We start from the raw sequence: 20,872 nt of genomic DNA on the forward strand, positions 1-20,872 counted from the left end.
CAAATACTTGTAGTTAGGCTCTCGCTAGCTCGTGCTTGGCTCTGCCCACCTCCTTGCTTGTTTTGTCCATTGTGACAGGCTGTTGTCTATCTTGGGTTAGTTTAAAAAAACATATTTGGTATAGTCTACTCTAGCCCTACACTTGGGTGTATCACTTACTTCGTTTTAGAAAGCGCTGTACATTATTTTGATAGTGCACAAGTTCTTACAAATGCAGTCATTACAAAAAGCCAAATACACCCTTTTTATACTAAGTTGTCATTATACAAGTTCTATTGCACAAAATTGTTGGATATATTCAACTAAATAATGCATTTGTAGTAACATGTAAACATGTTACTTAATACAAAACAAATAAAGCAAAAAAGTACTTTATGTTTAACTGAGGATTTTCAGAATAGCTATGTGCACCAGGTTCTGAACAATATACTCAAGCCTTTAAAAACAGTCCTTGAGTCTAAATGTAGAAAACTTCAATAAAATAGTCATTCTCCAACCACCCTTCTGTTCCATGTTCCTTTGAGTGAGTCCAGGCCTACACATTTTAGTCATTTAGCAGACGCCCTTATCCAGAACGACTTACAGTTAGTGCATTCATCTTAAGATAGCTAGTTGGGACAACCACATATCACAGTAAGTACATTTCTACTCATAGCTATCAGCAAAGTCAGAGCTAGTTTCTGTACAGCACTTTGAGATATCGGCTGATGTAAGAAGGGCTAGATAAATACATTTGATTTGATTAGTAAGAGGGAAGAGTGAAGTGCGAGTCTTAGGTCAGGAAAGGCTTTTCTTGGATGGAGGGGACAGGGGGCTGCGGTGGGATTATTTAAAATATTATTTGAAAAGTTAATTTTCAAAAAATGGGCAGGAACTCTGCTGACCTAGCTTCAGGGGAAAGCTGGTTCCACCATTGGGGTGCCAGGACAGAGAAGAGCTTGGACTGAGCTGAGCGGGAGCTGCCATCCTGTAGGGGTGGGATGGCCAAGAGACCAGAAGTGGCAGATCAAAGTACTTGGGTTGGGGTGTAGAGGAGAGCAGAGCCTGAAGGTAAAGAGGGGCAGTTCCTCTTGCAGCTCCATAGAATCCAACAACACTGCCATCTACTGACAATATTATTTATTACATATTTTTTGTTACAATATTTTTATTCGTAGACAGAAAAACACTTATGCCTACCTAATCAAATGTTAATATTACATTAGTCCATTATAAAATAAATTACTCTAAAGGGAGCCAACAAGTATCTGCATGCATTTTGTGGATAGAATTGTGATCAATCTTTGCAGAACAAATAGAAAACCTAGGTGCAAAAGCTGATAAGGCAGAAATACAAACATTGTAAAAATGCTAATCAGTAAAACTGAAATATTTTCAGAAAACATATCTTAAGATGCTTAGTCAATGCATCAACATACTCAATACCTACCCCTCTAGGACTAAACAGGAAAACCTAGGAACATTGTCATAAAAATGTAAATTACATGTTATCACTGGAATTATTGTATTTTGGAATTAAACATTCAATACAGAAAATAAATGCATTTCCTGCAGGTAATAAAACATTACATTTGGAAACTATTCAGACCCCTTGACTTTTTCCACATTTTGATACATTACAGCCTTATTCTAAAATTGATTAAATAGATTTTTTACCCTCATCAGTCTACACACAATACCCCATAATGACAAAGCAAAAACAGACTTAGAAATGTTAGCAAATGTATTAAACCTAAAAAAACATTACATTTACATAGGTATTCAGACTAGGGCTGCCAAAGTTAATGTGTTAACGCGTAATGTTACTAGTACTTGACTTCATTATTTTGATAGCGTACAAGTGCTTACAAATGTAGTCATCACAAAAAGCCAAACACACTAATTTTATACTAAGTTGTCATTATACAAGTCCTATTGCACAAAATCGTTGGATATATTCAACTAAATAATACATTTGTAGTAACATTAATGTAAACCTCCCTGACCAAGGCTCTTCTACCCAGTTTGGCTCAGTTTGGCCAGCTCTAGGAAGAGTCTTGTTTGTTCCAAACTCCTTCCACTTAAGAATGATGGAGGCCACTATGTTCTTGGGGACCTTCAATGCTGCAGATATTTTTGGTACCCTTCCACAGATCTGACAACTGTGGGACCTTATTGACAGGTGTGTGCCTTTCCAAATCATGTCCAATCAATTGAATTTACCACAGGTGGACTCCAATCAAGTTGTAGAAATATCTCAAGGATGATCAATGGAACCAGGATGCATCTTAACTCTATTTCGAGTCTCATAGCAAAGACTCTGAATACTTTTCATTTTATATTTCTACATTTGCAAACATTTCTAAAAAATGTTTTTCGCTTTGTCATTATTGGGTACTGTGTGTAGATTCATGAGGATTTTTATTTATTTAATCGATTTTAGAATAAGGCTGAAACATAAAATGTGGAAAAAGTAAACGGGTCTGAATACTTTCTGAATGAACTGTAAATATGACAATTCAAATAAGAGTTCTACAAGGCTGAAGTTATGCAACGCAATACATTGGAATTTGGAAAGCGATTTAGTCCAATTCAGCCCATGTTCTTTCTAATCATTGCAAGAGCAGCCTCCTTCTCCTTCAAGAGTTCTTTCAGTCGTTTGATTCTCTCATGACGCTTGATTTCTTCAGGGTCCATGAGCGCTGTAGAGCAGAGATAACTGGTTGGGATCTCTCCAGCTGTACTACTTCCCTGCTCACTCACAGTTGAAGGACATTGGATCTCCACAGATGTTAGCTCTTTATCTTGCATTTGAGCCTTTGTGGACTTTCTACCCTTTCTTTTAGCTGATTTTGCAATTGCACTGGTACTGCTCCCTGAGAACCTGGTGTTTGGTGGTTTAGATGAACTAGGCTCCTCTTGTGAAGTGGATGATGAGCTCATTGCTTTCTCTTGTACTGGTGTTCCAGTCACCCCACATGGACATGCTGTGCATCTTTTCCCTTTTCCCCTTCTTCTAGAGTTCGGCTTTATGTTGCTTGCTGTGCCACAGAAGGGCCCAGGAGCGCAATCCATAGCTTCAGCGTTTGTTTGTGGGTGGACAGATGGAACGGGTAAGTTTGAGCTTCTTTTTGAAATATATACTGGATTGATTTCTGGCAGAGGTTTGGAAGGGACCCCTGTTTCAACTGCGGTGGAAATTAGATTATTGACAGTCAGTTCCTCAAAGCCAAATATATGTTCAGCATCAGATAAGATGTCTAGCTGAGGACTTGGACTGGTGAGGGGCTGCATTTCCAACTGAGGACTTGGACTGGTGAGAGGCTGCATTTTCAACTGAGGACTTGGACTGGTGAGGGCCTCCATTTTCAACTGAGGACTTGGACTGGTGAGGGCCTCCATTTTCAACTGAGGACTTGGACTGGTGAGGGCCTCCATTTTCAACTGAGGACTTGGACCGGTGAGGGGCTGCATTTTCAACTGAAGACTTGGACCGGTGAGGGGCTGCATTTTCAACTGAGGACTTGGACCGGTGAGGGGCTGCATTTTCAACTGAGGACTTGGACCGGTGAGGGGCTGCATTTTCAACTGAGGACTTGGACCGGTGAGGGCCTCCATTTTCAACTGAGGACTTGGACCGGTGAGGGCCTCCATTTTCAACTGAGGACTTGGACCGGTGAGGGCCTCCATTTTCAACTGAGGACTTGGACCGGTGAGGGCCTCCATTTTCAACTGAGGACTTGGACCGGTGAGGGCCTCCATTTTCAACTGAGGACTTGGACTGGTGAGGGCCTCCATTTTCAACTGAGGACTTGGACTGGTGAGGGGCTGCATTTTCAACTGAGGACTTGGACTGGTGAGGGGCTGCATTTCCAACTGAGGACTTGGACCGGTGAGGGGCTGCATTTCCAACTGAGGACTTGGACCGGTGAGGGGCTGCATTTCCAACTGAGGACTTGGACCGGTGAGGGGCTGCATTTCCAACTGAGGACTTGGACCGGTGAGGGGCTGCATTTCCAACTGAGGACTTGGACCGGTGAGGGGCTGCATTTCCAACTGAGGACTTGGACTGGTGAGGGGCTGCATTTTCAACTGAGGACTTGGACTGGTGAGGGGCTGCATTTTCAACTGAGGACTTGGACCGGTGAGGGGCTGCATTTTCAACTGAGGACTTGGACTCATGAAGGGCTGCATTTCCAGCTGAGGAGTTGGACTGGTGAGGGGCTCTGTGTTTTCTGAACTTTCAGATGCATTTTTAACCTTTTCTATTTTCAGTCTTTTAGCATCTATTGGGCAACTACCATCCTTCCTAGTTGCAGAGACCTGTGAAACAACAAGGTGCTTAATTAGATTGGGGAAATACAGTAACACATCTTGAAAATGCTGTTCAAATTAATGGTAAAACAATATACATTTTGTCTCGAAATTCAACCGTGACAATCTAATAGGCTAAGGTAGACCAACAGTACCTCATGCATTAGTAAGCTTTAGAAAAGTAGAAAATCATCAGTTACCTCTGTTTCCTTGTGTTCCCTCTTTTTTATCAAAATGTTTGATCCCTGTAACAATTTGCGAATAGCCTCTATGGTACGTTTGTTTGTGGTCCCAATCCGAGGAAACACCTTAGGGACAGCCTTGGGTTTAGCGTCAATCCTCTCCAAACATATTTTCACATCAGATGTGATCCCAAACATCTGTTTCAGCAGGCGATCACAAGTTTCCAAAGATTCCATGTCCAACACAGAAGTCCGCTGCTCTGGGATGGGATCTGATGAGCTCTAAAATTGGGGAATGATCACGATTAAAAGCCTTGGTGAGTTTACTTTATTATACTGAACAAAAATATAAACAATGTGCAACAATTTCAGAGATAGTACTGAGTTACAGTTTATATAAGGAAATCAGTCTATTGAAATAAATGTATTAGGCCCTAATCTATGGATTTCACATGACTGGGTAGAGGTCCATCCAGCGGGGATCCAGGCCCAGCAAATCAGAATGCATTTTTTGCCCACAAAAGGGCTTTATTGCAAACAGAAATACTCCTTGCTCCCTAGAAACTCGAGACATCTGTGGCATTGTGTTGTGTGACAAAACTGCACATTTTAGAGTGGCCTTTTATTGTCCCCAGCACAAGGTGCACCTGTTTAATGATCATACTGTTTAATCAGCTTCTTGATATGCCACACCTGTCAGGTGGATGGATAATTCTGGCAAATGAGAAATGTTCACTAACAGGGATGTAAACAAATTTGTGCCCTTTCTGGGCACATGGAACATTTCTGGGAAACATGGGACCAACACTTTACATGTTGCGTTTTGTTCAGTGTAGCTATCCTACCGATCATGTAGTAATCCGAGTAGTGGGTCGTCTTACCTTTTCTTTGTGAGTCTCCATTTCTGTTTGGAGAGAGGTACTTCCAGTAATGTTGTCCATTTCTTGCATGGCAGGATGGTGCTGGCTGTTTCCATTTCCCTGGTCAGTGGCATCATCCTGGACATTCCCCATTTCTTGGGTTGAGGCACTGGGATGACTGATTCCCATTTCCTTGCTAGTGGCATTACCCTGAATGTTCTCTATTCGGATTCCAGTTGCACGGCCATGAAATCTTTGCAGAATTTTCCTATACTGACCAGTGATGTTATGCTGGCGGGAGTTCAACTCTTGGCCTGTTGCACTACCGTGACAGCCTGCCATGTCTTGGGCAGTGGCAACGCTCTGACACTTTTCTATTGACAGGCCAGATACTTTGTTCTGACTATCCACTACCTGGCCATTCAAATGATCTTGACCGCATAACACTTCTTGTTCAGCTTCCAAGTCATTCAACATATGAGCCATTTCTTTGTTTTCTTCAGCTACTTTAGACACTGTTTTGGGTGGAAGGTATGAGACAAATATTACATTGGAGTCTTCGTCCTCATCGACTTCAGACTGTCTGAAAGGTTGCCTTGTTACGTCCCTTGTTGATATTGCCTGGTATGTAAGGTCATCTTGGGGATCATCGTCACAGAGGTCAATGATGTCATCTGGTATAACAATGTGTTTAGGATCTGGTCTGGTTTTATTTGACAATTGTGATCCAAGTGAGGAGCTTAAGGGTAGGGAGGGCGGTAAACTGATTCTCTGATTGAATCCAACACTTTCTGCTGCCTGTGTGGTGGAGTCACCCATGTTCCTACTGGCCTCCAAGGGCTTTGATGGTCGGTTACAAAGCTCAGGGGTTCTCTTGGCCACAAAATACACCTTCCCATTGTACATCACTAAGGCATTGTCCTTCTCTTGGCCAATTTTTGTCTGACTCTCTTGGGAAGGTGAATACTTTTTTGCTGTGTTTTCACAGGGTTTGGTGGCTTTTTCCATCTCTGCCAGAGTTTTCAAAATATCTGAGGTCATAGAAGAGGAATTCACAGGAACAAGGCATGGCGCAGGTGAGCCATCTGCCTCCTCAATCACCCACTTAATAGGAGTGACTGGTCTTTTGCCATCCTTAGCAGTAGTAGAACACGGTGTTGAGCCTGATGAAGAGCATGTAGAATGTGTCTGGCCAGATGACCTTGAAAATCGGCTGAGGGAGAGGGGTGCCTTCTGAGATGTTGGACATAATGGAGTACCACCCGGTTTCATGGTTTGGACAGGGGACACATAAAGAACCATTGGTAAATTCGAATTTGAGGCACAGCTCGTTGATGAAGTAAATATCTGTCTCTTTATGGCTGGGGGGAGTGCGGATGCTGGAAGGGTTTTCACTTGAGCATTAGGAGGAATTTGAAGGTATTGTCCATTTGGAAGCGCTGGAGATTTCACAGTGACTGGCAGCTGATCCTTATTCAAAAGTGTTAGCTCAGGTGATGTCAAGGATAACGCACTTTGGGCTACTTTTGTTGTTACTATAGGAGTCTGGATGCTCACTGATTTATATATTCCTGTCAGATTGGTTGGATTTTGAGAGGTACTCATGTAAAATGGCCTTTTATTCACTGATTGTCCTTTAGCTGTGGGTCCCAAAGTAGACATGTTAATCTTCGAAATTGATGGCACATCCAAGGTAAGATCTCGTTGAGGTTCAGCCATGTCCTTCATAGTGCTTGTTGGTGATCGAACAAACTGTCCGTTTACTTTTTGAACAGGGATCAGTTTCATAACATTTCTCCCATCAGTTCCCACAGCTGGCATCGCTTGGTAAAAGACACCTGTCCCACTGAAAAGGAAAAATGTAATACATAAGCATTTCACAGCAAGACAGTTCGGGCAATTAAAATCAATTTCTTGAGCGTTTTGATCATCTGTCCCTATAAAAAAAGAAAAATAAATTGGCCTTTGTGTTCGATACAATACAAAAACAATACAGGCCACCTCTTAATTGAGATCAAATCAACGCAGTTAGATTTTCTTGTATAGAACAGCTGCTCGCTTAATCATGCACTGACAGATCACACACTTTCCTTTTGTTGAATCTCACTTCCTACTTATTTGTTTTATATTTTTCCTTTGTCTTTAGTCTGAGGTTTTTGTTTCTTGTGTTTCTTTAATACCCTCTAAAGCATCTTTGGATCTTTGAAAAGCGTATTATTATTATTTATAGTGGTGGCTGGAAGCTTGCCTGATGACATCCTGAATTTAATTCCCCTGCTCTATAGATTCTTACATACATTTAGTCTGAAACTGCCATGTTTGAAGTAATTTGTGTGAGGGGTGTTCATTAGCGATTGGATCGTCTCTAACAAATCGAACCAGAGTATCAAAGAATCATCATGTACGCCAGCTCTGGCCAAACCCATCGGTTTCTGGGACCAATCAGAATGTGTTCTCATTCTAGAAATCTTAAAGGGAGGGAGGCAAATCCAGAATAATCGTGGAGAAGAAACGTCAGTTGGCCGGGGCGATGTGGATGGGTAGCCAGGCAAGCGGTTAGCCTTTTTGTTTTTGTGGGATTCTCTTTGCATGGGGCCAATATCCATATGGTTCCATGGTTGCCATAGCACCGTATGGAATGTCCATACGGTTCTGTGGCTGCCATGGCTTCGTATGGCAGCGTTGACTGTTTACTCCTGCTAATTTAATCTATAATGAATACTTAATTGTTTTCTATGTACACATTTTACGTCAACTTTTATTTTATGGTAGCTTATCAAGTTTAGATGGTAAATATATAGAAATTCTATCCCAAAATGCTAAACTGGATGATTAATCAGACTTCATAAACCTGCTCAGCATCCCAGAGCTACTCATTGACATTCTTAAGAAGTTTTCAAAAGAAGCAGACACCCATTACTTTGGACTTCAAGGATTTCCTCAAGGCTCTGGATATACTTCACCAGAGAGGAGGCCAGAGAGGGAAGAGAGCAGGTCATAACTCCAGCTATATTCAAACTGTTGGATATAGACCCTCCTCTGATCTGATCCTAAATACCACTAAATCAAACCTTCGGACCATTCAACCAGTTTTGCAAAAGCACATGCCCAAGGAAAGTAAATACTGCCTACACTGTGTTTTTATCAAACGCACAGTCTCTCTTAAACAAGTTGGAAAAGTTTGAGTGGAGAATGAGTGAATCAAAATTTGACATAGAAATTATTTCTGAGATGTGGTTTAGTGGCAACTCACCCACTGAAATGTTTGACATTTAGGGCTATACGACTTTCTCCCGCGCTCCTGAGGAAAGGAATGAGGGGGAGTGGCCATTATGTAAACAACAGCATCCCTGCATCGTCAGTGCATAAGGATTCATACTGGGGGTGGGCAGTATCCAGATGTTCATAATGTTCCTGTACCATACCAACGCTATTTCTTTTCAAACGTAAAAATGATAAATAAATATTTTATTTTTGGGGCCCAACAAATTACTATCAAATTCCCATAGCGGTCGCTAGCTAAATGCTAACAAGCGCAAGTGAACATAAACTAATTGCAAGAATAGACTGCTCTCTCAAATACTGGAGCCCTGAGACAGATATAATTCATTTGGCACATCTTAGATGGTTAACTTAAGTTATAAGCAGTGAGATTGCATGCAACACAAAAGCCCCTGCGAGAGCTTTAGGGGGCCCAGGGACGGTATTGAAAATCATACAGTCTATATTTAAGAATACGGTATATCGCTAAAGCCTAATTCATACAAGACCATACAGACTGCCCAGATCTTCACAAGTGTTGCACAAGTGCAGTGCAGTATGTGCAGTGTACTCTCCACCTGACTCACCCTATGCTGAACAACTCATTGCCCAGCTGGTAGCCTGTTGACTCCCTGCGGGTAAAACACCCTGCTATTGAAGTTATCATTGGTGGTGACTTTAACCTGTCAAGGTATAGGGGGCAGTGTTTTCGATTTCAGATGAAAAGCGTGCCCAGAGTAAACTGCCTAATACTCAGGCTCAGAGTCAAATATTTGCATATTATTAGTAGATTTGGATAGAAAACACTCTGAAGTTTCTAAAACTGTTGGAATGATGTCTGAGTATAACAGAACTCATATGGCAGGCAAAAACCTGAGAAAAATCCAACCAGGAAGTGGGAGATCTGAGAATTGTAGTTCTTTTGAATCCCTATCAAAACTACAGTGTCTGTGGGGTCACGTTGTCAACAGCCTTCAGAAAGTTTTTTCATCCTTCTCCTGTTACTGGGCAGAAAATAGTAGCTCAGTCAATGAGTGGACTGCCTGGGACCAGTGAGTTGTTTACCGCGAGGGCACGTTTGGCGCACTCCTCCTTTTTCTCCTGGAATGAATACGCTATTGTCCGGTTGGAATATTATCGCATTTTTACATAAAAAATACCCTAAAGATTGATTGTAAACAACATTTGACATGTTTCTACGAACGTTAATGGAACTATTTTACTTTTTGTCTCTGGTACTGCGCCCGCGCTTTATGCCTTTGGATAGTGATCTGAACGCACGAACAAAACGGAGGTATTTGGATATAAATATGGAGTATTTCGAACAAAAATAACATTTCTTGTGGAAGTAGGAGTCCTCGGAGTGCATTCTGACGAAGATCAGCAAAGGTAAGAGAATATTTATAATACTAATTCAGAGTTTTGTCGATGCCAGAACTTGGTGGGTAGCTGTATAGCTTGCTTCGATGGCTGAGCAATGTACTCAGAATATTGAACAATGTGCTTTCTCCGTAAAGTTATTTTGAAATCTGACAAAGAGGTTGCGTATCTATAATTCTTTCAATAACTGTTGTAAATTGTATCAACGTTTATGATGAGTATTTTTGTAAATTGATATGCACATTCACCGAAAGTTTTGGTGGGAATACATTTTCTGAACATCACGCGCCAATGTAAAATGCTGTTTTTGGATATAAATATGAACTTTATCGAGCAAAACATAAATGTATTGTATAACATGAAGTCCTATGAGTGCCATCTGATGAAGATCAAAGGTTAGTGAATATTTTAGCTGTACTTTTGGTTTTTATGATGCATGTCCTTGCTTGGAAAATGGCTGTATTGATTTTCTTGTGAAGTTTATGTCCTAACATAATCTAATTTTATGCTTTCGCCATAAAGCCTTTTTGAAATCGGACAATGTGGTTAGATTAACGAGAGTCTTAGCTTTAAAATGGTGTAAAATAGTTGATTTTTGAGAAAATGAAATTATGAGATTTTTGCTGTTTTGTATTTCGCGCCATGCTATTTCACTGGCTGTTGAATAGTGTGGGACGGTCGCGTCCCACCTAGCCCAGAGAAGTTAATCAAGTGAGCATGGACAAGCTGTGTAAAGGCCACAATCTTGAGCAGATCCATAAAACCATAAGGGGGCAAAATATTATTGAACTGATGATCATCCACCTATCATCCGTCTACTCTGAACCTGCTATTTCTGACCCACAAGTGACCAGTGCTGTTACAATACAACTTAAACTGAAAAGGTCCAAAAGTCATACTGCCAGAAAGGTATTCAGGCCACTGCGAGAATCAAGCACGCGTTCATTTGGGCAGTGGATCACCTCCCACCACTAAGTCCAACCACCTCGAAGTCAGATGCCAAAAGAGAAAGGAAGCATACATGGCAGCGGACAACAAAATCTGTTTGGCTACATTTCTGTGATAAGCCATGGATAACCCCAGAGATAAAGGCAATGGTCAGAGACCACCAGAGAGCATTCCATAACCAAATCACAACCCTATGGAAGGAATTAAGGAATAAGGTGCAAGGGAAAATTTTAACTGAAACAGCAAGATCCCGCCCAGTGGCATAAGAACATCAAAGACTTAGCCAACCTCTCCCAAACTGAGGCAACCTGACAATAGACATGGTACAGCAAATTAAATTAATAAAGCACTATCAAAAGCAGGGATTGTAACCGGTTCAGGGAACAGAACCAAAAACCGGAAAAATACGTTTTTTTTTCAAGGAACGGAACCTGAAATGAAAGTGCTCCATACTGTTTCGGAACAAAACTTATTTTAAAAGCATGGGAACCAGTTAATAACATTATTTTACAGTCCAGGCATTTTTTTCTAGTCCCACAACAAAATGCAACAAAGCAACCTATGCAAAGCCCTTACTCGGTCACTCAGAAACACATGTCTACCTGCATGCTGAAAAACTGTGTGTTTCGTCTATCTGCCCCTCAATGCTAGCTAAGGATTCTATAGGCCTAGTTATGTTTCACATTGGATTTATTAACGACAAACAAGGTAAGACATGTTTTTAATTCTGGTGCCGCTCTGCACACACAAGCTTGTTAGCGAGCTAGCCCAGCATGTCAAGCCTCCTCCTCAACCCTTTCTTGCTCTCTCCTCACCTGCAAAATTTCAGTCGCATCTTGCGCCACAGGCTAAATTTGTCTGTCCATCATGCATGTAAACAACTAGCTTGCCTGCTCTATCCGCACTGATTGGTGAAGTAATTTAATGAGCTAAATGTAAAAACCAGTTGATTTCACAGGTTAAAAAAGGAACCGAAAGGAACAATATAAACCGGTACTTTTTTGAGGTTCAAACTGATTAAAAACTCTTGCTGGTCGGAACAGTGGAACAAAATGAGAAAAAAAAGGTGTTCTGTTCAGAACAAAATGATTGGAAAATAATTCTGGTTCCAACCCCTGATCAAAAGTAACAGTTCCTACCACCCATCAACCCAGCACTGCTGCCCTCCATTTTACCAGCAAGCCCTGCTCCAACAGTCCAACCCTGGGAAGTCTACAGAAAGCTACAGGTGAAAACCTATAAAGGCAGCGGATCCAGATGAAATCCCAGGCAGACTAATAAAGGAGTTTGCATATGAACTGAGCAATACATTGGCTGACATTCTTAACCTCTCTCTACAAGAAGGCATCATACCTGACTAATGGAAAGAAGCTATAGCGGTCCCCATTCCTAAAACCAAACCAACCTCCATCAGTGAAATACGGCTCACTATCTCACTAAGCAAAGTAGCTGAGAGCTTTATCACAGAATGGGCTCTGACCAACATCCTACCCCAGATAGACACCCAGCAGTACAGATGTCTACAAGGCTGATCAACAGCACACTGTCTGGTGGGTCTAACCAACAAGCTCTTCAAGTCCCAGGATAAGCATAGTTCCACCTGCTCCCTGGTGACCACTGACTTTGGCAAAGCCTTTAGCCGTGTCTGCCACAACCTCGCCATCACCAAGATGTTAGAGCTCAGGCTCCAACAATCGCTCGCCAGACAGATATGCAACTTCCTCTCTAATAGACACCAGGTCAAATCAAATCAAATGTATTTGTCACATACACATGGTTAGCAGGTGTTAATGCAAGTGTAGCGAAATGCTTGTGCTTCTAGTTCCGACCATGCAGTAATATCTAACAAGTAATATAACCTAACAATTCCACAACAACTACCTTGTACACACAAGTGTAAAGGAATGAATACGAATATGTACATAAAAATATATAAATGAGTGATGGCCGGAAGGCATAGGCAAGATGCAGTAGATGGTATGGAGTACAGTATATACATATGAGATGAGTAATATAGGGTATGTAAACATTATATAAAGTGGCATTGTTTAAAGTGGCTAGTGATACATCTAATTACATCAAGATGGCAAGATGCAGTAGATAGTATAGCGTACAGTATATACATATGAGATGAATAATGTAGGTTATGTAAACATTATATAATATAAAGTGGCTAGTGATAAATTGATTACATCAATTTTCCCATTATTAAAGTGGCTTGAGTTGAGTCAGTATGTTGGCAGCAGCCACTCAATGTTAGTGATGGCTGTTTAACAGTCTGATGGCCTTGAGATAGAAGCTGTTTTTCAGTCTCTCGTTTCCAGCTCTGATGCATCTGTACTGACCTTGCCTTCTGGATGCTAGCGGGGTGAACAGGCAGTGGCTCGGGTGGTTGCTGTCCTTGATGATATTTTTGGCCTTCCTGTGACATAGGGTGGTGTAGGTGTCCTGGAGGGCAGGTAGTTTGCACCCGGTGATGCGTTGTGCAGACCTCACTACCCTCTGGAGAGCCTTCCGGTTATGGGCGGAGCAGCTGCCGTACCAGGCGATGATACAGCCCGACAGGATGCTCTCGATTGTGCATCTGTAAAAGTTTGTGAGTGTTTTTGGTGACAAGCCGAATTTCTTCAGCACGCTGTCTGTGTGGGTGGACCATTTCAGTTGTCCGTGATGTGTACACCGAGGAATTTAAAACTCTCCACCACTGTCCCGTCAATGTAGATAGGGGGCTGCTCCCTCTGCTGTTTCCTGAAGTCCACAATCATCTCTTTTGTTTTGTTGACATTGAGTGTGAGGTTATTTTCCTGACACCACACTCCGAGGGCCCTCACCTCCTCCCTGTAGGCCGTCTCGTCGTTGTTGGTAATCAAGCCTACCACTGTAGTGTCGTCTGCAAACTTGATAATTGAGTTGGAGGCGTGCATGGCCACGCAGTCGTGGGTGAACAGGGAGTACAGGAGAGGGCTGAGAACGCACCCTTGTGGGCACCCAGTGTTGAGGATCAGCGGGGTGGAGATGTTGTTACCTATCCCCCCCCACCTGGGGGCGGTCCGTCAGGAAGTCCAGGACCCAGTTGCACAGGGCGGGGTCGAGACCCAGGGTCTCGAGCTTAATGACGAGTTTGGAGGGTACTATGGTGTTAAATGCTGAGCTGTAATCGATGAACAGCATTCTTACATAGGTATTCCTCTTGTCCAGATGGGTTAGGGCAGTGTGCAGTGTGATGGCGATTGCATCGTCTGTGGACCTATTGGGTCGGTAAGCAAATTGGAGTGGGTCTAGGGTGTCAGGTAGGGTGGAGGTGATATGGTCCTTGACTAGTCTCTCAAAACACTTCATGATGACGGAAGTGAGTGTTACAGGGCGGTAGTCATTTAGCTCAGTTACCTTAGCTTTCTTGGGAACAGGAACAATGGTGGCCCTCTTGAAGCATGTGGGGACAGCAGACTGGGATAAGGATTGATTGAATATGTCTGTAAACACACCAGCCAGCTGGTCTGCGCATGCTCTGAGGACGCGGATGCCGTCTGGGCCTGCAGCCTTGCGAGGGTTAACACGTTTAAATGTTTTACTCACGTTGGCTGCAGTGAAGGAGAGCCCGCAGGTTTTGGTAGCGGGCCGTGTCAGTGGCACTGTATTGTCCTCAAAGCGAGCAAAAAAGTTGTTTAGTCTGTCTGGGAGCAAGGTATCGTGATCCGCGACGGGGCTGGTTTTTCTTTTGTAGTCCGTGATTGACTGTAGACCCTGCCACATACCTCTCGTGTCTGAGCCGTTGAATTGCAACTCCACTTTGTCTCTGTACTGACACTTAGCTTGTTTGATTGCCTTGCGGAGGGAATAGCTACACTGTTTGTATTCGATCATGTTTCCGGTCACTTTGCCCTGATTAAAAGCAGTGGTTCGCACGTCCAGTTTAGCGCGAATGCTGCCATTAATCCACAGTTTCTGGTTGGGGAATGTTTTAATAGACGCTGTGGGTACAACATCACCGATGCACTTGTTAATGAACTCGCACACCGAGTCAGCGTATTCGTCAATGTTGTTGTTCGCCGCAATGCGGAACATATCCCAGTCCACGTGAAAGGGGGGGGGGGGGGGGGGGGGGGAATTGTACATGACTGTGATTATGATCGAAGAGAATTCTCTTGGTAGATAATGCGGTCGGCATTTCATTGTGAGGAATTCTAAGTCAGGTGAACAAAAGGACTTGAGTTCCTGTATGTTGTTATGATCACACCACGTCTCGTTAATCATAAGGCATACACCCCCGCCCTTCTTCTTACCAGAGAGATGCTTGTTTCTGTCGGCGCGATGCGTGAAGAAACCAGGTGGCTGTACCGACTCAGATAGCGTGTCTCGAGTGAGCCATGTTTCTGTGAAACAAAGAACGTTACAGTCTCGGATGTCTCTCTGGAATGCAACCCTTGCTCGGATTTCGTCTACCTTGTTGTCAAGAGACTGGACATTGGCGAGTAGTATGCTCGGGAACGGTGCGCGATGTGCCCGTCCACGGAGCCTGACCAGAAGACCGCTCCATCTGCCCCTTCTTCTACGACGTCGTTGTTTTGGGTCGCCGGGCTGGGATCCGATCCATTGTCCTGGGTGGTGGGCCAAACAGAGGATCCGCTTCGGGAAAGTCGTATTTCTGGTCGTAATGTTGGTGAGTTGACGTTGCTCTTATATCCAATAGTTCCTTCCGACTGTATGTAATAAAACCTAAGATTACCTGGGGTAACAATGTAAGAAATAACACATAAAAAAAACAAAATACTGCATAGTTTCCTAGGAACGCGAAGCGAGGCGGCCATCTCTGTCGGCGCTGGAAGTTGAAAAACGTGGTGAGGTATCATTGTATGCGGTCTGAGTGTCAGTAATCTCGTGGCCTACCTCAAGGAACTTTGCTTGGTCCGCTGAATGTTATTGCACACATCAGTACAGCAAGGCAATCAGCAGTCAAGCAATGGAAATTTGTGGATTACCTTAATAAACCTGTCAATCAACAACACAAAACTCCAGAAGTTAGAGGTTATCAAGATCCTAGGAATCTTCATTCAAGGCAATCTAAGATGGACAACACAGGTAGAGCACATCTGTGAAAAGGCCAGCCGACGTCTGTTCCTCTTCCGACGCCTTAAACACTTCCACATCCCTAAGAAGGACCTGGTAATGGTATTCTCCACCTACGTCCGACAAGCAGTGGAATATGTTGCCCCAGTATGGCATGCAGGGCTAACCAAGAGTCTGACACCATCAAGAGGGTCCAGAGAAGAGCAGTATGCATCTTCATGGGCACAGACTACACCTCCTACTCAGATGCATGCACCAATCTGGACCTACCATCACTCCACAAACGCAGGGAAAGTCTCTAAAGATCCTTCGCAAGAGCTTATCTAAAATCTGATCCCTATCACCACAGTTTAGTTGAGACCCACTTCTCAACTAAACTGGAACTGAATCATTGCAGCACTGAGCGTTTCCATTTTAGTGCCATCCCAGCCATGGTTCACCTCAACGGTTGACGATGAAACAATTTTTTCAATTTCCATGTTCTATTGTCTGCAGCCGTTGTATATCGTTTTAATATTCAAATGTTTGTTGTACTCACAATTCAGCATGTTGCTGCCACTTGTAGAATGTTCTGTTGAAAAACACTCAATATCTCAAGCCCAGATTGTCAAAAAGTTATCCCTTGCCAGGCAGTGTTACTTTGCGAGGTGGGATATAGGTTTCCTATTTCTTTGTGCGATTAGCAGCTATGAAACGAAATAGTAGAAATACCTTGAAAACAGCTACTGCAGCATTTTTCTAACCCTAACTCACACGTACTCATACTTGACTTTTGACTATTTATTTGCAAATGTAATGCTCACACCGTAAAGCCCTGAAAATTGACAATCTTACCCACCAATATCTAAATCCACCCGCATTTGGCATTTTATGCCCTGCTATTATTCCCGACCACGTTTGTGAAGGAATAGTGTCAGCGTCAAACATAGCTACTCCAAACCAGTTGATGGCGCTATAAAACCTTTACCAGTAAATTTACTGAACAGATTAATTTGAATTGTTATGCGTGCACTAAGGAAGGATTGTAGCTAGTATTAATGATATGAATAAATTCACATGGTGGCGCTGTTGCAAACATCTTTGCTATTGTGCTAAAATTTGAACACTGCCAGTAAAATGTTCCCTGAATCAAGTGTGTGTGTGGTATTCAAATAAAATAAAACAGTTGTGTCTAGGAGCCTTCGTTGCTACTTGCAGCTATATTTACAACTTGAATTTGTAGCATGATGATTGATTTTATAAACTCATTGCTTCAATCAGTAGTAGAAGAGCAATATTGTTATAGAGCAGTAGTCCATTGTTATAGTCTCTGTTATAGTTCAATAGATGTGTACAATATGATGGCTAGCCTTGTATAGCCTAATATTTCCTTTCATTGTTGGGGAGTAGTTTCAGTTCAGTCTACTTTCAGTGTAGTTTAAACTCCTGATGTAGGCAAACCCTTGTGGGACATTGATTACAGTATGTTGCCCTAATCCTGTAGAATAAATATTGGTAGCCAATAAATAATAAATTGCCAATGTATTATTTCATTTCAAATCATTAAGTTGTCCAGTAAAGCCAAATATAAACTGGGCGCTGTGGAATAAACCTACCGCATTCCCACCAATTGTTTTTGGTATAGGCTACAGCTGAGGGATGAGGTTGGGGAATCCCTCTCTCATAGAAAGTGTTCTAAATGCCAAGGACTGACAGTCCATTACATCCAAGAGATAGGCCACATTTTAACCATATGTTGAAACTGTATATTGTTTTCATTCTTGCTGTTTGTAAACAATGGAGTAATAAAACCTTGTATATTTTGGGTTATGATTAAAAAAAAAAGAGGGATTGAGGTTAGTCTTCCAGAATCAATGGCTTAATATCAAGAACTTAAATGAACATCAAACAGCTCCCCAAATTCCAGACTGTACATTTGTTTATTTTGATTGCACAGGACTGGGTCTTTAAAACGTCTTCGGGATCGGTGGCCCCTGCACGGGACAGTTGAGCTAACGTAGGCTAATGCGATTAGCATGAAGTTGTAAGTAACAAGACAATTTTTCAGGACATTGACATATCTGATATTGGCAGAAAGCTTAAATTCTTGTTAATCTAACTGCACTGTCCAATTTACAGTAGCTATTGCAGTGAAAGAATACCATGCTATTATTTGAGGAGTGCACAATTTTGAACATAAAAAGTTATATTTGCCCAAATGCCTAATTTGTCTAGTCTTGATACATTTTGAAAATAAATGCAATGGTTCATTGGACCAGTCTAAAACTGCACATACATTGCTGCCATCTAGTGGCCAACATGTATATTGCACCTGGGCTGGAATACTACATTATGGCCTTTCTCTTGCATTTCAAAGATGGTACAAAAAAAATACAAAAGAACAGTTGTTTTTTGCCCTTGTATTATCTTTTACCAGATATATTGTGTTATTCTCCTACATTCCTTTCACATTTCCAAACCTCTAAGTGTTTCCTTTCAAATGGTACCAAGAATATGCATAAGCTTGGTTCAGGGCCTGAGCTACAGGCAGTTAGAAAAAAGGGGCAGATCCTTAACAATAGCTAGGTCTAATCTCATTGTCTTAAATCTGTCAAATTTTAAAGCAGCAATCAGCAGTTGAAACAATAACAAACCACTCTTAAATTCATAGAGTTATGGATACAAAGACTGACCATGATATTAACATTCTAGTTTTAACCATGTTTTGAGGCTTTATTCGTGTTTGTTACATTTACTTTGGAGTAAAACAAGGTTATATTAAGGGTTCTGGTGGGATAGTTGAACTAAACTCATGAGGTATTTAAATTATACAAGTTATAGTCAATAATCATTGGGTACATATTAATTTATAAATCTAACAATGGATGTAGCTGTCAGATTGTCCCTTAAATGAAATGTATTGCATTTGAATAGTTTAGGCAGGGCTAGGCTACTTCCTTAAATTCCAATGTAATCCTTTCTTAAATTCAATTGAATTCACCCATTTCAAAAAAGAATGAGACCCCAATCCTCAAATTACATGTTTTGATACACGGATTAACTGTTTAATCTTACCTGCGACACGCGCCTTGAGATGCCATCGTTTTGCCTTGATTACTGTATGAGATATTCAAGTTACTCATGCTATCCAAGGTAGCTAGCTAGGTAGCTAGTTAACTTGTCTATCGAACCAGACAAAGTCGGCAGTGTGAAGCGCCAAAAAGCAGCGCGAACCCCTTGTTGTTTATATCAAGATACATGCATGCCTAACAGAAAAATATGGTAACGTCGTAGGTTATCTAATGTCTGGTAACGTCGTTTGTTGACGGCTGCGCCATCTAACGTTAGCTAGCTAGCCTAGAGCTGTCGGTCTCTGATTAAACAGCTCAGGCCAGGGTAACGCTCGTTACGTTGCTTTTGTATAAAGGACTGTCTAAATAGCTAACTCGTCTAATTTACATTACATGACTGGTATGCACTACTTTCTCCTGGAAAATAATGTCACTTTCCAAAACTAACGTTATCCAGCTGACTAAATAACATATAGCTGTCGTCAATCAATTTCCGTAGATATCCTTTTTTTGCGTTACACTTCCGTGAAACGTTACCAGGGTGTACGTTCAAGAAATTGAATAATTCAAGTTCATCAACAGCATCAGAATCCGCGTATAAAAGCCTGTTTTCAAGACTCAATTGAGACCAGTATTTGTATCAAACTGTAGAAATCAATACATCAGTATATTTCTCTCATCTCCATTCAACCCAGAGGGCGAACAGTCCAAAACAACGTTCATAAAACATCGACGATCTTGAATCCCCACTTGAGACGGCTACAATAATAAAACATAACTTCCGGGGACAATATACAATTTCCGGTGTGATTTGGAGACATCTTCGGGCCGTTTGATGAAGCGTTGCAGAAGCAACTGGTCATGTTATGTTCAGTTATTTAATTGTACCCCTCCCCCTCCCCCTCCCCTATAAGCTCGCAGGGCTGGGTTTTCATTGTTTGCAGGAAGCAAATAGCCTACAGGGTAGCACTAGCAGTGTGTTAGGGACATATATAGTTATTTTATTAGGCTATAGGATGTCTGATAGGGTGAATCGATCAACACATTTTCTGTATTTCGGGGGCATTCATTCTGTGGGATCTTTGAATCTTCCAGGGCAAATTCCCCAATTTTAAAGAGGTGGCCTATTTTTATTCAATTTATGTGACATGCAGCAGAACAATATTCCTCAAATATATTGAAATACTAGCCCTTTTATAAACCAAACATTTTGTTGAAATGAGCCAAAATGTTTTAGCCTTGTCCTAGTCATGGGGCCAGGGTTCCGGTCTGGAAGCATGCTTTCCACTGTGCTTAGAAGGCACTTTTGGTACTGCAGTTTAAATGAAGTCAGGGGCGCCACCTTGATTTTCAAAGTGGGGGGGCATAATCAGGACAGGGTCCTCCCCCAGAAGTTTTCGGGGTATCTAAAGCTCATTTCCTGCATTTTTACACAATCCAATATGCCATCTCTTCCCTGTAGCTCAGTTGGTAGAGCATGGTGTTTGTAACGCCAGGGTTGTGGGTTCGATTCCCACGGGGGGCCAGCACAGAAAAAAAAAAAAAATGTATGAAATGTATGCATTCACTACTGTAAGTCGCTCTGGATAAGAGCGTCTGCTAAATGACTAAAATGTAAATGTAAAATGTATTTAAAACAAAAAGTAAGCAAAAATGGCCACAGTCATCAAGAGATCAAGAGATCAATATTAAATATGCTAACTTAGGGATAGGTGTCCTGTCAACAGGGCAGCTGCAGCGTCGTGTGTCAGGATCGCATATTTTAGAGAAACAACAAATGCCGGGACATATAAGTGTCTTATAAGCTGAAAGCTTAAATTCTTGTTAATAT

General features: G+C 41.9%; 1 protein-coding gene and 1 non-coding gene across 2 annotated transcripts; one reads left to right on the forward strand and one right to left on the reverse strand.

Moving 5' to 3' along the window:
* Window positions 1-1,104: 1,104 nt before the first annotated feature.
* On the reverse strand, window positions 1,105-19,809 carry LOC106572166 (uncharacterized). The gene is made up of 4 exons (XM_014146078.3): window positions 19,046-19,809; window positions 5,357-7,181; window positions 4,494-4,757; window positions 1,105-4,302 (listed from the first exon to the last, which is right to left on the reverse strand). Exons 1-4 carry the CDS (start codon window positions 19,111-19,113, stop codon window positions 2,572-2,574), a joined length of 3,888 nt encoding a protein of 1,295 aa, XP_014001553.2. The 5' UTR covers window positions 19,114-19,809; the 3' UTR covers window positions 1,105-2,571.
* Window positions 19,810-20,493: 684 nt separating this feature from the next.
* On the forward strand, window positions 20,494-20,568 carry trnat-ugu (transfer RNA threonine (anticodon UGU)). The gene has a single exon. It is a non-coding gene; the product is annotated as a tRNA-Thr (tRNA).
* Window positions 20,569-20,872: the final 304 nt, after the last annotated feature.

This window comes from Salmo salar, chromosome 15, assembly GCF_965601325.2.
Source record: "Salmo salar chromosome 15, fSalSal1, whole genome shotgun sequence".
Lineage (NCBI taxonomy): Eukaryota > Metazoa > Chordata > Actinopteri > Salmoniformes > Salmonidae > Salmo > Salmo salar.